This window comes from Notothenia rossii, assembly GCF_949606895.1.
Source record: "Notothenia rossii genome assembly, chromosome: 2".
NCBI classification, from domain to species: Eukaryota; Metazoa; Chordata; class Actinopteri; order Perciformes; family Nototheniidae; genus Notothenia; species Notothenia rossii.
The window spans coordinates 60,088,937-60,105,735 of NC_136904.1; the positions used below are offsets into that span (position 1 = coordinate 60,088,937).

At 45.6% G+C, this 16,799-nt stretch overlaps 1 protein-coding gene across 2 annotated transcripts in view; it reads right to left on the minus strand.

The window, feature by feature from the left end:
• Positions 1–16,799, minus strand: part of gli2a (GLI family zinc finger 2a) — a 117,811-nt gene that overhangs the window by 88,514 nt on the left and 12,498 nt on the right. For both annotated transcript variants that reach the window (XM_079666179.1, XM_079666178.1), the window contains exon 2: positions 7,820–7,954. In XM_079666179.1, the coding sequence (XP_079522305.1) occupies positions 7,820–7,934 (115 nt within the window). In that variant the 5' untranslated portion in view covers positions 7,935–7,954. The remainder of the gene's footprint in view (positions 1–7,819; positions 7,955–16,799) is intronic.

Sequence of the window (16,799 nt, forward strand, 5' to 3'; positions counted from 1 at the left end):
CACACACACACACACGGTGTTTCTCAATGTCGAGTACGCTTGCTTGGTAGCACATGTCTTTCGAGTCACTTGCTTCAGAAGCGAGGCAAGAATACTTCTTCACAGATTTGGGGAAATTGGTCCGTGCAGCCTCAAAATTTCTCGCTACGAAGTACACCGGGCTCGGTAGAATTCCAAGTATGCTGGAGATTGGAACAGTCCTTCGGCGGGACTCTGTGACGCTTAAAATAGTGGCTCTGGAGCAGCTTTACTCGCGATAGAGAAACAACCCCACACACACACACACACACACACACACACACACACACACACACACACACACACACACACACACACACACACACACACACACACACACACACACACACACACACACACACACACACACACACACACACACACACACACACACACACACACACACACACACTTTTCACTCAACAACAAACCCTTTCATTTGTAGAATGTTGATTAGACCGTCACCTCCTTCCTCCTACATAATTGAGATATAGCCAGGTGAAGCACGTTCAACGCAAACTGAGGGGTGTTATTATAGCTATTTGAAACAACAATGTCATATGTTTCAGTTAAACTATGAACATAAGAATGAAATAATACCTTAACTGCCACCTTAGAACACCATCCAAGCTAACAATGGGAAGCATCTTGGGAAAAAGTTTCATCCAAAAGGTAAAGGTAATCTTTGGATCAAAATGTAGAGTTCAAATATCTGACTTCCTGTTCCTGGAGATGTAGTGTACTTTCCGTACCAAAAAAGACAACGATGCAAACCCAGGGTGGGTCAGCACTCCATCATCTGTTGCTACCAAGCTGTTACAGAACCACTGTCTTTATCCCTGTTTCCTGTTGATGTGTGATGAATGACATTACAAATGAGTTTTCCATATGGCAGCATTTTTGTTTGATTTTTTTTTCTTTTTCTGATGGACCATGACAACCATACAATGGCTTGATGACAGGCTTTGCTGTGATTACAGAGCCGGGAAAGAAATAGCAGCACAGCCCAGAAGCTCTGTCTCACAAAGAATATGACACTTTAGCAAAAGGATGCTTATGGCTTTTTTATTTCTAGTAAGGAATCGTACCATAGGAATTTTGCAGGTAACAAAGCATCAGGTTCTGAACAAATAAACTCCATGTTTACCTATTGGCTTATCAGAGCCTGCAAACACATCTTACTGTCTTTATTCACTCTCATAAATTGGATATGACAATGACACCGGAGCTAGCACCATTTTCTGAGGAAGCCCATGAGATTACGTTTAAATGTCGTGCAAAGCTATAACAGGAACTGAGTTGAGAAATTATTTTTTATTTGAGAGCATTTGATATGTATGCGCTATGTTTAGGAAGATTTTCAGTTTTTCCCTTCAGATTCTGTTTTAAGGATATATTGAGAGAGCCAATGAATTATGGGCAGCTTTTTTAAAATTTACTGTATACTGTATATGGCTTATTTTGCCGGTTGCCCGCATTACCGCGACTCGTTTGCGTCCTGTCCTTTGTACGCAGGCCTTTGTAGGTCCACTCTCCATCTGGATAAAGATCCCCCTCCTGGGGATGTGACCATGAAAGTATATCGTAAAAGTTATTCTTTCACAATTGTTTATGGAATTCCTCCACCTTGGCTGCAAGATCTAGCCACAGACTGGGCAAGGTTTGGTTTTGTTTCTCACCGCGGCCATTTTATTTAAAACATCGACCCCAGTGCATTTGACTCAGTGGACCGCCGGCTGGCAGGTGGTTCAAACATGTTCAACATTCGTCTGCCTCCATGTGACTGAGCCTCATAGCTAACAGTGATGTGGCTAATTGCTAAATGCTAGCAAAGGCTGGAGAGCAGTGAGATCTCAGATCTGTAATTACAAGAAACAACACCTCATGAGGAGTTTTACTGGTGGCAGAAATCTATTTCCTGCTCCTGAAGCTACAACACAATTAAACCATGCATTACATGCTTTGACTTTGACACAGCAGAACTGTTGGGGGTCTAAGGAGTAGAAGTTTGGAACATTTAATAAAAGGTTCTCCCTGGAGAGATTTACGTTGATGCAAACTTTTAGAGGTGTTTATAGTTTTATATATTCTCGACTGATGCCTCAGTGCCTGCAGACATGCACTTCTCATCGTGGGTGAGTGTGCGTTTTTTTTACTCAGTGCAGCTCTGTCATTGATTCTTGTTCTCCAGCAGCGTGTCTGCAGGCGGACCACAGCTGTGTCTGCAAGCGAGGGGTGGTGGTGGTGGTAATGTGTGTGTGATGGGGGGGGGGGGGGTCTGAGGGAATACGGACCGGAACAGCCTGACCACAGACTGTCCGCCTCGAGACCAGCTCCCCCGTAGGAACTAGGCCTGTTTACATAAGTGCCTCCCGCTCGTGTTTACAGCCAGCACACATTTTTGTTTTACCACGTCTAAACTCATCGGACGTTTATTGTTGCTTCACTTGAACTGCGAGTGTTGGGGCTACATTAGCAGATGAAAGCAGCTGACAGACCGGTGGCTGAAGTCTGACGAGGGTTACGCTGGGCCAGGGAGATTGAGAGCATGGAAATGCATGGTCTTATAACAAGTTATTTAATAACATGCTGCTTCTTCCTGTCCAGAGAAAGCGGTTGCCTGAGGCGACACCTCAGAGAAGAGGGAGAGCTCGGCACCTTATTGCTCTGATTCGCATCAGTCCGACAAACAAAACAGGCAGGAAGTGTCTTAGAGGCAGGTGCATGGATTACACTCTTCACGCTGGGAAAGAGCTTTCTGTTTAAGAGAGGATGAAGCACAAAAAAAAAAAGGGAAGTTCAAGCGAGAGAGCGGAGGGATAGGGAGAGAGCTTGCGGACGGGGTGTTGGTTAATCCCTTAAAGCATCCATATATTGCCTCCACCTCCTCTCCCACTGCTTGTTAACGGCCAGGAATGTAACATGTTGTCTTTGGGCGCTGTGTGTGTAGACGCCTCTGGAAAAGAGAGATTTATATTCGCAGACGTTGCCCAAAGCATACCACTTTGCTTTTTCACTCAGGGTGCTTTGAAGCGCTCCAAAGAAACAAGCAATATCAGAAATGTCCTCTCATTTGAGCCTGATTTACATTTCTAAACCAAATAAGAGAGCTTCAGAGGCTGTCAGCGCTCCATCCAGGCTCACAAAACACAATTTGAAGACAAGGCTGCCTAATATTTGCCTTTATGACTGTTTTAAGCAGTTACTGAAATAAACATTTGTCTTGAGATATTCTTTTTCAAAACTAGTTAGACAAGTCTCCACAGTGCTTTCTTCTTGTTAAGAATTCCTCTGAACTCCATGCTTGGATTCAGCTTATCTTTTTTTCTTCTCATGTATTTCAAGTAAACATAAAAAAGAATCCAGGAAAACTAATGTATAATTCAGAATTAAATCCAATGTAAGAAACTAAATAAAGTAATGATGATACTATACAGTATGTTTCAAACCCTTGTGAACAATTGCTACCAATCACTGGAGGAGCTCCACACTGCTCTCTGTATGTAGGCCAGCCCCTCTGTGATGAGAAGGCCTGGTAATGAAGGACGATAAAAGCAGTTATTTCAGTGAGGAAAAACCTGTGTTTTGGGCTGTTACAAAGCACTCATCAAGGATTCAAAACAAAACAATGAATAAACAAGATGTCCTCTTTCTGCTTTCACTTAGCATATAATCTGTAAATCCAGTTCTAGCCAGGCAGTGATCAAAATGAAACTCTAGATAAAATAAATTGAGAAAAATGTGAGGATGGAAGCTGGGGGGGAGGGGTCACCTAGAAAGCAAGTTAACTGTTTAGAGCCAGGCCATGTTAGGAACATGTGAAACATTGTTGATATCGAAAAATTATATAATTCTACATTAGAGGCTACAATTGCTGTTGATTTTCTTAATTCATTCTGTAATAGCAGTTTCTGGGTTACTACGAGAGCTGATGTCTTTATATTTATTTCGTTTTGTCAGTTCAAAACCCAAAAATATTGAGTTTGATATAAAACTATAAATCAATATATTTGAGAGATGTTCTGCCTTTTCTGCCCAAATCACAGCTCTCGTTGAAGTCCAAGTTTAAACTGACTGTGCAGAGGATGAAGCTTTAAGCCAGAAATTGAAAGTCATTCCGGGACCGAAACCATATCTCTCTCTGTTGAGGTGCTTCTGGGAGGACAGCAGTGAATTCCTGATAGTGTGAGGCTATAGACCCTGACAGGAAAATAAACAACATTGGGACTTGGTCAATAGGCCTTCCTGTAAGCTTGTTGCTTGCAGGTCTTCTCGAGTATCAGGAAAGTTGTTATTGATACGCTGTAACAACATGTTACTGTAGATGACACCTGATAGAGCCCATTCTTTCTCAACACTGTTGATCGAATATATGCTTTTGGCTGTTCAAAATGAAATCCATGACATGTTTCAGGTCTTTCGGAGCAAAGGGTTTCTTGTATGTACAGCCTCTTAACTGGATCTGCAGTATTTCTTTAAATAGCAAAGACACATAAAGTAATTCATATACAAATGGTCATTTTATGGGTGGAGTATTCCTTTAACGCACAAGCTTAGTAGCATTGGTCATCAAATAATGAACCTCTCCGGATGTTACGGAGCATTGTTTAAAAGGTCATTCTTTCTCTTTGTAGAAGTAGAATACTTCAGGCCTCAGCAGATGAGGTGGAGGGCCAAGAAGTTAAACCAAAAGGGGGCACAGGGGTCTGGCTTGAATGCGGTCATCACTGCATAACCCTGGTCCCAGAACCCCCCCCTCCACCTCTCCCCCCCGGTCTGTGGAACCACAGCAGCGTAAGAGCCTCATTTAGGAGCGCAGAAAGAAAGGCAGAAATCTCTTTCTCAGGAAGATTAGCGGCTGTCCCTTTGGAGTAGGTCTGTGGATGGGGAGGGAGCTGGGGGAGGCGGAGGGACATTTTGCACCAGGACATTTTTCTCTGCCGGCGGGGGCGTGACCCGCTCCAGAGCACCCTTCAGAAAAGCCTTGTGGCCAATGCGGAGACCCCAGTGAAGACCCTCAGCTCCATTTAAACTGTAAAAACTCGGAATCTTGTATCAGGTATATTTGCCTAATATCTAGTCAGAATATGTCTTTCCACTTGATATAAGACATAGTAACTTAAGCAGTAACAATGCAGTGAGATATAGGGCCTTGTTTTTAGACAATGTATCTTAAGTGTCTTGTGAAGTCAAAGACTCTTGAAAACATTAACAAAACAAAAACTTTGGAGCATTTCTGGCTTATTTTGTAGCCAACATTTACTGATCGTGGTAATATATAGTTAAAAAAGAATATCCCATTTTATTTAAAGAAATCTCAGCAAGAACATTTCACTTATTACAAGTGAAAACACTCTGTTTTTATTATTATTTTTACTTGATTTCGGAGCAGCATTTTTCCACTGTAAGACTTCGCCCTGATGGCCGTGACATACTGCTCCTTATCGCAGAGACACTCCCCGCTAAACTAATTATACAACACTCACGGGGGAAAACTTGAGGTTGGGTGATTTAATACTGCTTTCTTGTTTGAGTACAAGTGGGACGGCAAGTGTTGACAAAGCTGAGGACATTTTTCTGTAGTGCCTCTCATTGGCATCCTCCTTACATACATCAAACTGTGAATAATTATCTGTGGACAATGTGTTTCCGATGCTGAAGAACATCAATCTGCGTCCGGAACTCGCAAGCTACGGCCGGCTCTGAGAAAGATGAGCGTAACGCACTGCTTAGGCAGAAATAATCACGAATGTTAGCGAGCTTGTCTGCTCCACTGGCCTCGTACAGTCAACACCACCGTGAGGGATGATGGAAAAAAATCTCCTTGGCAAACTTCCCCGGAATATAACAAGGGCCGTAAAACAACATGTTGGAGGATGTGTGTTTGAAGGCGTTGTTCTTCCTCAGTTAACAGCACATCAGAGCATCCATATGCTGGTCTTTGGTGTGAAGTGGGGAGGAGGGGGGGGCGGGGGTGTACATGAATCACAGGTATTCCTTTGAAATCATGAGATGTTTTACAGTCCTGGTACCTAATCTGGACACATGTTACTCTGACACAGACCCGACACACACTCGTAAATCCCCAAGCTGGGAGTCAGGTTGCAGGGGCCGGGCCTGTGGAAGCAGGCCCCTTGCTGCCAGACAGATGGGGGGGGCATTTAAAACCATTAACAAGGTCCTGAGAAACAAGCCTGATTCCCCTCATACGGACTGAACCCGACCTGCCCTTTGGAGCCAGTACCCTGGACCTTTCTTACCCATCGGACCCCGATGCACACTCTGCATTAGAGTCCAGACACACTCACATTATATGTCCACACTCAGAGGCACAGACAAGTTTAACAGGGCGAGGCATTTCTCTATGAAACACAAGCAAAGTGAGCTCTCATGAAACAAGTTATGAGAATCAGGGCCAGCTGACACAAGGGATTAGGGTGAACAAGATGTTCCCAGGATGTTTCTGCTTAAGTTACACTGTAAAGTGCGGTTTCATTTTCAAACTTAAAAAAAACTGATAATGCAGTGTGGAGTTTTTCGACTACTTTGGAATTCCATTTCAAATACTAGAGAGCTAGATAAAAGAGGACCTTTAAGTTAGCCTGTTTGTGACATCTTACCAAGAAGCTACTTTATTTATTCACATTTGCCCCATTTATGTTTCCACATGCATACTAATATAAGAACCAATTCAAAAAAAAAGACAGAATAATCAAATGAAAACAAAAGCAGAGCATTAAAATGATCTAATGACGTCCTAACGGCCTACTTCTTCTCTTCCCCCGTGTGACAAAGTGAGCTTTGCCATGGCAGGCCACCAGGCCCTTCATTAAACAGTAAAAGCACTTGAATGGCATGTTCCTGCCACGGCCCCTCAGATGAACAGAGGGTCTTCCTGAGGGCTTTCAGTGTCCACCAGCAGGCGTTAGTAATTTATAACCCTGGTACCTCAGAGAATGCAGCGAGGTCCTCCTCGTTACGAGGAGTTTTCATCACATTCACTAATGAAAACATGAGCTCATCTTTTAATTATGACCCCTTCATAGGGGGAATATGCAACCTCTGTAGTACCTCACAAGCACAAATAGGCCCTGATGGGTGCGGACTACTCTTTTTCAGTGCTGCAAGGTTATGAAAATTCGTTCCCCACTGCACACAATGGTCATAAGTGTAAATGACTTAATAATTAATGTCATGGCAAGCACAATATTTTTTCTAGCTGGTTTGAAAAACTTGCAGCCTCTTTGTGGAGGTGCCAGCGAGGGCACTGATATGTCCTAGTTTCTCACCCCGCATCCCCAAACAATTACTGCCCGTGGTTCCTCGTGTGGCAGGCCACCAAGCCCATCATTAAGCAGAAATACCGCTAACGCCACAATGTCATGCCACATCTTCTTAGCATTTCAAAGGTGCTTCCCTCCGCCCAGCCTTTATCCGAGGACTCTGATACACCATGTCGTCCACTGCTGTGCCAGCCTTCTTTAGTAATTCATGAAATGTACACTTGGGAGGTGAGAACAAGGTCTTTCGACCTCATTATAACATTTTTTCATCATCCATTCCCTGACATCTCTGAAACATGCTGCCCCATCTTTTGGTCTATCTCTCATTTGCAACCCAGCTCCTTAAAGTAGCCATAATGTTTAAGTTCACTGCACTGTGAGTGAGTGCATGATCTCACAGACAAACAGAAGGATGCAAGAGAGCTACTGTAGTAGCATTTACAATCACCATCTGTGTAGTTCCATTGGTCTTCACTGTGTTAGATATGTAGTTCCAAGGTGAATGAAGAAGGGCTTACCTCTGGTCAGAGTGGTGGGCGAGGGCTTCTTTGGGAGTTCTGAGAAGCTGCTTCCATCCAGACCTGACCCCTTACACTCCTTCTTCTCAGTGGCTGTTGGAGCTGAAGTCTCCATGCTGCTCTTCACTGTCCGTCCTGGGGAGGCAACAGGACACAATGTTAGGTCAACTATCTGATCTGGCCTGTCACAGTGCAAAAGAAAAATAAGTTAAAAGGTAAAGCATTGAAAAAAAGGAAAGGGGATGCTTAGTTTAGTTATATCCAAAATAATTAATTATTAAACCTAATTTCATGAAGGTTTTCAAAAAGGTGGCATAAACTCATGTACCTTAGTCTATGGGATAGTTAAACCTAAAAAAAAAAAACATACTGTAGTGCCAGTAAGAAGGAGTCGGAGGCGGAGTATTTAAGATGGATTTCCACTCTTTATTTTCCATCAAGCAATAGTAGTATCAGAGATGTACTCAGTGAGGAGAGTCAAGTTAGAGTGCGTTGCTAGCTCTAGCTTGGCAACCTATATCTCCGGTGTTACACTAAACAAGGTCCGTGTAGGAACTAAGACCCAAAAGTGAATTATGGTTAACTAGAGTCACCACACAAGCCCCCCCAGAATTCACAGATAAACAAAGTCCGTGCGGCGGGGAGGAACAACACGTCGACCCCCTCTACTCCTGAGTATGGGGGCAGGCAAAAAAACTCCTGAACGTGCGGTTCCCGGCAAAGTGGGAACCGGGACCAAAGGACTCAAACCTGTAGCGGTAATCGAAGAAGGGGAGCGACCCCGTCGTGGTGGACGGGCCAACACCACCGGCTGCTCAAAGTCCAAATGAGCAGTCTTCACCCGGTCCACCGAGACGGTCTCCGTCTTGCCACCCATGTCGACCACCAGGTGCTTGTCCCCTGCTCCAAAACCCGGAAAGGCCCATCTTAAGGGGGCTGTAGGGGGCCCCTGTGCACGTCGTGGCGGATGAAAACGTGTCCAGCCGAGCTGGCACCTGAGACCCCGGCGCGCCGTGCTGAGAAGTCGGAACCGGAACGAAAGCCTCCGCCGCATCTTGCAGGAAAACCCGTTGAGCCGTAGGAGACCAAGGAACTGCTGCCTTGGGTAGGAATTCCCCTGGGACTCTCAGGGGTTGACCGTAAACCATCTCCGCCGTGGAGCACTGCAGATCCTCCTTAGACGCGGTCCTCAGGCCCAACATCACCCAGGGGAGCTTGTCGACCCAGTTACCGTCCGTAAGGCCGGCCTTGAGCGCCGCCTTCATAGAGCGATGGAGGCGCTCGCAGAGGCCGTTAGCCTGGGGGTGGTAAGCGGTAGTCCTGTGCAGTTTGACCCCCAAACTGTCTGCAACTGAGCCTCAGAGCCCTGAAGTGAACTGTGAGCCCCTGTCCGAGGAAATGTCTGACGGAGTGCCAAAACGACACACCCACGTCGCGATAAAAGCCCTAGCCACGTCAGCGGCTGAAGTCGACACAAGAGGAACCGCCTCTGGCCAACGGGTCGTCCTATCCACCATGGTGAGGAGGTAGGAAAAACCCTGAGAGGAGGGCAACGGACCTACCAGGTCGATGTTAACATGATAAAATCTCCTCTCTGGCTCTAGGAACCGCTCCAAAGGGGCCTTCGTGTGGCGGTGCACCTTAGCGCGTTTGCAAGCCACGCACCCCCCGGCCCAAGCTCTTACATCCTTTTTCAGCCCACGCCAGACAAACTTCGCGGCCACCAAGCGCACCGAAGGTTTAACGCCAGGGTGAGACAAGCCATGCACCGCCTCGAAAACAGGACGCCTCTAGTTGGCGGGGACGACCGGTCGTGACAGGCCCGTAGAGACGTCGCACAGAAGGGTGATGCCCGCGTCGCCGAACACCACGTCCTCCAGGCGCAGCCCAGCACTCTCTGTCTTCAGACTCTGGACGCCGGAGTCTGTGACCTGGTCCGCCGCCATACGAGCATAATCCAGGCCCAGCTGGACGGCTCCGATGACGACCCTGGAGAGGCAATCGGCAACCAAGTTCGACTGGCCAGCCACGTGTTTAATGTCTGTGGTAAACTCCGAAATGTAGGAGAGCTGCCGCTGCTGACTTGCCGACCAAGGCTCCGCCACCTTTGACATGGCAAAGGTGAGCGGTTTGTGGTCTACAAACGCCGTGAACTCACGGCCTTCCAACAGAAAACGGAAGTGCCGCACAGCCAAATAAAGACCCAGGAGCTCCCGGTCAAAAGCGCTGTACTTGCGTTCCCTCGGCGTCAGCTGCCTGCTGAAAAAGGCGAGCGGTTGCCAAGCTCCGTCCAGCCACTGTTCGTGCACCGCGCCAGCTGCGAAGTCCGAAGCATCCGTAGTGATGGAGATGGGAGCCGTGGATGAAGGGTGTGCCAGCAAAGCCGCTTGAGCCAGCGCGGTTTTAACTTCGGTGAAAGTGACTTCCGCCTCTGCTGTCCACTCGATCGCCTGAACGGGGGTCTTGCCTTTCAGAGCCTCATACAATGGCCGCATGATGTGGGCGGCCCGGGGGATGAAACAGTGGTAGAAAGTCACCATCCCCAGGAACTCACGCAGCGACCGGGCTGTAAGCGGGCGAGGAAAAGCCGCAACAGCCTCCACCTTCGCCGGCAGGGGTGTTGCACCGTCCTTGGTGACGCGGTGCCCGAGGAAGTTAATGTCAGACACCCCGAACTGGCACTTTGCAGGGTTGATGATCAATCCATGTTCGCTGAGCCGCGTGAACAGGGCCCGGAGGTGAGACAGGTGCTCCTCCACTGAAACGCTGGCGACTAGGATGTCGTCCAGGTACACGAACACGAACGGCAGGTCCCGCAGCACCGAATCCATCAGGCGCTGGAATGTCTGGGCGCCATTTTTGAGCCCAAAAGGCATCCGCAGGAACTCAAAGAGTCCAAAAGGCGTTATTACTGCCGTTTTGGAAATGTACAGGGGGTGCATGGGCACTTGGTGGTATCCACGCACCAGGTCCACCTTGGAGAAAATCTTCGTGCTGGCCAGATGCTCTGAAAAGTCCTGTATGTGCGGCACCGTTAGCGGTCAGTTGTAGTGGCATCGTTGAGTCGGCGGTAATCCCCGCACGGGCGGAAACCGCCGTTCGGCTTGGGCACAACGTGCAGAGTAGAGGCCCAAGGGCTGTTGGAGCGGCAGACGATGCCCAGGCATTCCATGGTTGCGAATTCTGCCCTCGCTACAGTTAGCTTAGAAGGGTTCAACCGTCAGGCCCTGGCGTAGACTGGAGGCCCCTCAGTGGTGACGTGGTGCTCCACGCCATGTTTGGTGGTGAGCGCGGAGAAAGTGGGCAGCGACAGATCAGGAAACTCGGCCAAAAGTCTGAGAAATATGTCCTTCCCCGACATCGAGCCCGACAGCCCGTCGTACGCTGCGCTGCCGAGTGTGCACACGAGAGAAGAAAACGTTAGGGCATCCACTAAACGTTTATTTTTAATGTCCACCAACAGCCAATTTCCACTCTTTATTTTCCATCAAGCAATAGTAGTATCAGACATGTACTCAGTGAGGAGAGTCAAGTTAGAGTGCGTTGCTAGCTCTAGCTTGGCAACGTATATCTCCGGTGTTACACTAAACAAGGTCCGTGTAGGAACTGTGACCCAAAAGTGAATTATGGTTAACTAGAGTCACCACAATACGCTTTTTAACAGCTACTGGAGGGATTTTGACTAATTTGAGTAGAAACTTTATTAAAGGTTTATGTATATAATATTATAATAACTATTTAGGGGTTCCTGTCATTGGTCTTTGTAAAAAGCGTGTTTTTTGGGGTTTCATTATCCTATATTCTAAGGTAAATAGGTATGTGCAACCTTTCTGAAAACGTTCCTGAAATGATCCAGGTTAAACAATTCATTTTACGCTAGCTGTTAGCTGAAAATATAACATAAAAAACGCTTATCAACGGTTTCAAATAGCAGACCATAACGCATCTTCCTTGAAGTCATGTACAATGTTTACTGTGTGAGTTGCATATGTATTTATTCTGTGAGTGTAACTCCTCAGTTCGGGCCTGAACACACACACAGATTTCTCAGTTTGATGACTTCACAGTGCTCTTCTGTTCTGATTGTGGATGTGAGTGGCCCTCAGCCCATACTGTGTCAATCCCTCCTCATGTCTGTGTGAAAGGCCGACGACTTGGCAACGTGCCACTTGTTTGACTTGGTGGGACCTACAAGATCATCCTCTGCTGAGAACAAACAAGAGCCCGGCCTGGAGGGGGGGGGGGGGTTCTTCCACACACTCCTGCTAGCTCGTGGTCATCGCTTTAACACCTGCTTTCAGAAACTGGCGAGAAAATGTCTACCGAGCGCTGAGAGGACGTTATGGCACGACGGACATAATCCTAGGAGGGGGCTTAATGTTTCACAGGTGCGAGGGAAGGGACTTCTTTCGTAAAAAAAGTGTAAAAAATGTTTTTGTGTTCGTCTGAATGCTTTTAGGGCATCTCAAACAAGCTTCGGTTCCCTCCTCACACCTGTTGGAAGCTACGGGAAGTCAGTTCATTAAACAATTCACTGAATACTTCTGCATTCTCCAGTCTTGTAAAACTAAAGTGTTTATGGCTAGATTTTTGCCCAAAGGACACAAACAACACCTTTGAGAGAAGCGGAAATTAATTTTCGAGTCAGGTTAAAACAAATATGATTTTTGGCTTCAAGAAAGGCCATAAAACGAATACATTAAAACACACTCTTTGTACAAACTCTAACACCAGATGGAATGAGAATATGGAAATACGTAATTACGAGCTGTGAATGATACCATCACTGAGAGGGAAAAGTGATTGCTCAGTGATCTCTCCGCCGAATGTGTGAAGTGCTGTTTTTGGTTTCATGTGGATATCCAACATGTCATCCTGTGCTGTGACGTGTGTGTGTTAGCAGCCATGTCTGACCCTCCGGAGGTGCCAGTCGCCTGTCACCCAGCCAATGTAAGCCGATTAGAAGGTGGGTGACTAACAGGTTTAGGCTGCATCTGTTTCTTTTTTTCTGGTGCCAGAACGTCTCGAGTCTGCTGTTGGAGAACTCCGTCACTCTGACATCACCTTTGTGATAGAATTTAATGTGCTCTTTCATGGGCTTTTATCTTATTCAGAGTTGGTGAGAGGAGCGGCTCCTTAGGAAGTGAACCGTCTTGGCAGAGATAAGATGTGCTCATGAACACACCAGAGCTCACAGCAACACAGTTCTTCTTTCCCTTAGAAAGGACTGAGCATCCTCCCCTTAACATCGGCGTCTGATGAACATCTGGCACCGCATTAATAGCTGTTTCCATGCTTTTACAGCATGCCAACTATTTGCTTTCCAATTGCCTCTGAACCTCGAGCCAATACTTTGATGAGGAGAGGGTTTGGGGTGCAAGCACCTGTAAGGGTCATTTACCTAGAAATAAAAAAACAGAATCAGCGGGGGCAGCTTTGGGGACTTTTGGATCTCAAACCTGGCTGCGCTCACTCTGCAGGCCTCAGTGCGCAATTTGGTTTTATTGTTATGAACTAAGATTCGGCTGTTCATGTTGTTTTTTAATTTATGTCCAATATCAGATTTCCAGTGTGTACACATGTTCCAAAGAACATTTAAGAAGTCTCTTATAGCATGGTGTCAGAAGGCCACTGAAGCCAGTAACCGCGCTGGTGAAACCAAACGTCCTATTCTTAGGTTATTTTTGGCATCAAGGTTCTTCCATACAGTTTGATCTAGAAGCTTTCTTTCCAACTTCAATCTGTTCAGCTCATTGAGGAAATCATCTCAATTACTTTTGGTGTTCCTATGTTCTGTGAATTACAATATACTGTATTTAATGGTTTTGCAAAATGTACCACTCAAACAAGAATATATTTTGTACGCTATTTTTGAATGAAAATAGAGAAAACAAAGTGTCTTAGCAATTCAAGCTGCCCTATTGACTCCAAAGTTAACTTTCACCAGAATTTACAACGGGGATGAAAAAAAGGGACATTTCCACCACATTTTTTACACCATGAACTCATTTTACAACGACACGTTCAGCAAGCCTCCTCTCTCAAAATGATCTAAGTCACACAATTGTTAAAAAGAATAAGATTTGGTCTCCTTTCGCCTATTAAAGCTCCTTCATTTGAGTTCATTTCTCAAAAGTGGCCCCAACTTCACCCTGATCCCCCCGCCCGGTGACCGCCCCGATGACAGGGAAGCCCCCCTCTGACAGGCTGGTACAGGTGTCAGGAACCAGGCGGACAGATGGCGGGGCCAAAGGCGAACAAACAACAAGGGTGCACTTCTTTTCTCATCTTCTGGTTGGCTGGGCAGCCCGTTGTGGCACGAAGAGGATAAGTCCCTCCCCCCCCCACACCCTCTCCTTTCCCCACCTTCTTGTGCCATGTGACCACAGACTGGGGACTTGAGAGCAGGGCAGGATTTACCCACATCTAGAGCAAACACTCAGTAAACTCCTAAGACTTAAATGACAATTCTTTATTATTTCCAATGTAACATAATTACATCTAATTTCATGCCTGTCATATCAACTCTTTACCTACCTTACTCTTTACTCTTTACCTTTATCTTGCTACATCATGAACAATTCCACATCTGGAATGTTGACTTGTCACAGGAAGTGATGTTGAACCGACCTCAAAAAGCGTTAAAATATGGGAAAGACGCCCAGGATCGGCTTTACTGTCTGATTACCAAAGGATTTCTGGGAAGTGCAAAGCAAAACCCCAAAGCAATGTCTGTCTAGCAGCAACATCCCAGAACAGATTACTACTTTACATTATTTATTTAGTTGATTTCACTGCAAAGCTGCTTTTTTTGTAAGACTAACCATATCCGAAACCTTAACCATACGTTTTACAGTGAGGCGGCTTTGTTCTTCTTCCTTCCTGCCACACAGCCACACGACTGGATGTGTTCTGCCTTTTACAACAGTCTTTGCCTTTAATTAATTATCTAAAAACATTTTACATGAGGTTTTGTGAGAAATCTGTGCTGTGTGTGTCTGCTTTTTCAAGTGCAGGAGTTTTATTTGAAATAAAAATAAACACAAATGCCAGGAAATATATCTTTGCTTATTTTCAGGTGTATATCAGTATGTAGTGTCTCTGCTGTGACACGTCTCCATGCTTTAATATTCAAAAAGCTCTTGTCTGTTTTTCTCATAATGCCTGTGCTGCAGAACCTCTTTTCACCCTCCGTCTGAAACCAGAGCCCAGTCTGCTCCGATTGGTTAGCTGACCGGCTCTGCTGTGATTGGTCAACCGCTTAGAGATGTCCCGCCCCTTAGCTTATCATGTACAATGTGTTGGAAGCGCTAGCAAACAGAAGCACAATTGTTACAGAGAAGAACTCCCTCTGCAGGGGACACAGGGATTGTAGCCTTTGCATTGACATGCACAAAAACCTATAGAACACACTAGAGGAGAGGGAAAACCCCAAAAAGCATAATAGGGCCTCTTTAAATTCAATAAGTTATCCAATGCTGCTATTGAACTCAGTCCAACTGCGCTAACAACTGACTTTCTTCTGGCTTATATTTTATCATTCAGACCTAAAAAAAAGTAGGAGAAAAAGTCAGTTTGGGAAATAGCACAAGAGTGTGTACGTCTTGATTTCCTTTGCCCTCGCTCTGATGCATCACCCAGACATGCCTCTTCACCACATGAGGCACAGGAAAACATTGAGGTAATGAGGAAAGTGTCTGCATGTTTCATCTGCCAAGGCCTTCAATCATAAGGAGCTCTGATGAAACCAGAGCAGAACCACCCGGTTGGGAAGGTTTTTCATGAGAGTATGCTTATATATTGAAACTAAAAGTCAGAATAATCACTTGGCTAATGATGTTACAGTTCAGATGCGTGATTATGTTATTCAATTATCTGATTTTCTCTCATTTAAAGTATCCGTGTTCTTCTCTGAACTCATCGTCCTGTCTCTGTTCATTTACCTTCAGCTCACCCCCCCCACCCCAGACTTTTGTTATGAGACCTGGCGTGTGTTTTTCTTAGCGCCTCGGTCAGTTTCAAGTGTTCCTCTCCTTCACTACCGTTCAACAGCTCCCCTTTCACCAACACTGAAAGGAATGCAAACACACATCAAAAGAGGCCCTCTCATCGTGAAGATTTCCAGGCTCTGCTCTTCTTACTTTCTTCCTTCCTATCTTTCAGTCAATGTGATCCTATGCTGGTAGGCTCTTTCCTGGCAGCACACACACACACACACACACACACACACACACACACACACACACACACACACACACACACACACACACACACACACACACACACACACACACACACACACACACACACACACACACACACACACACACACACACACACACACACACACACACACACACACACACACACACACACACACACACACACACACACACACTGTCCCACACTCTGCTCACTTGGCAGACCCAGAGAGGAGATAGGTGAGGTCTGCTGCACCTCTCTGCTCAGGTTACTTCTGGTGCACTCATGCAGGTTAAAATAACAAGCATTAACAGATAAAATGAGCTTTGTTTTACATATTTCTGAGTCTTTATCACAGGCTTGAACTGGACGTATCAAGTGCATCTTATAATGAACTAAGACGATAAATTAAAAGTTTAAAATAACATCAACAATAACAATTGGCAACTATTTGTTGTTGGGCTGACATGTTTTCCAACAATAGTATTTATATTAAAATAAACCCTGTTTATTGTCAGTTATAATTGCTGGTTGCATTGCAGATGTTATGTTACCGCTTTGTAGCAATAGTGCTAACGAATAATTGATGTTTTTTTTTACATGTAACAGTCATGGAAATTAGCTCCACCTCCAACAACTAGAAATGTTTTTGTATAAATAAAATGACAAAAAGGCAGCTGAATATATTGTCTTCAGACAAACACTGAGCTAAAAGAAGAGCGGGTATATTTGTTTGTTCCAGATGGTAAACAACTGCTTATGTAGCTGCGTACTGTAT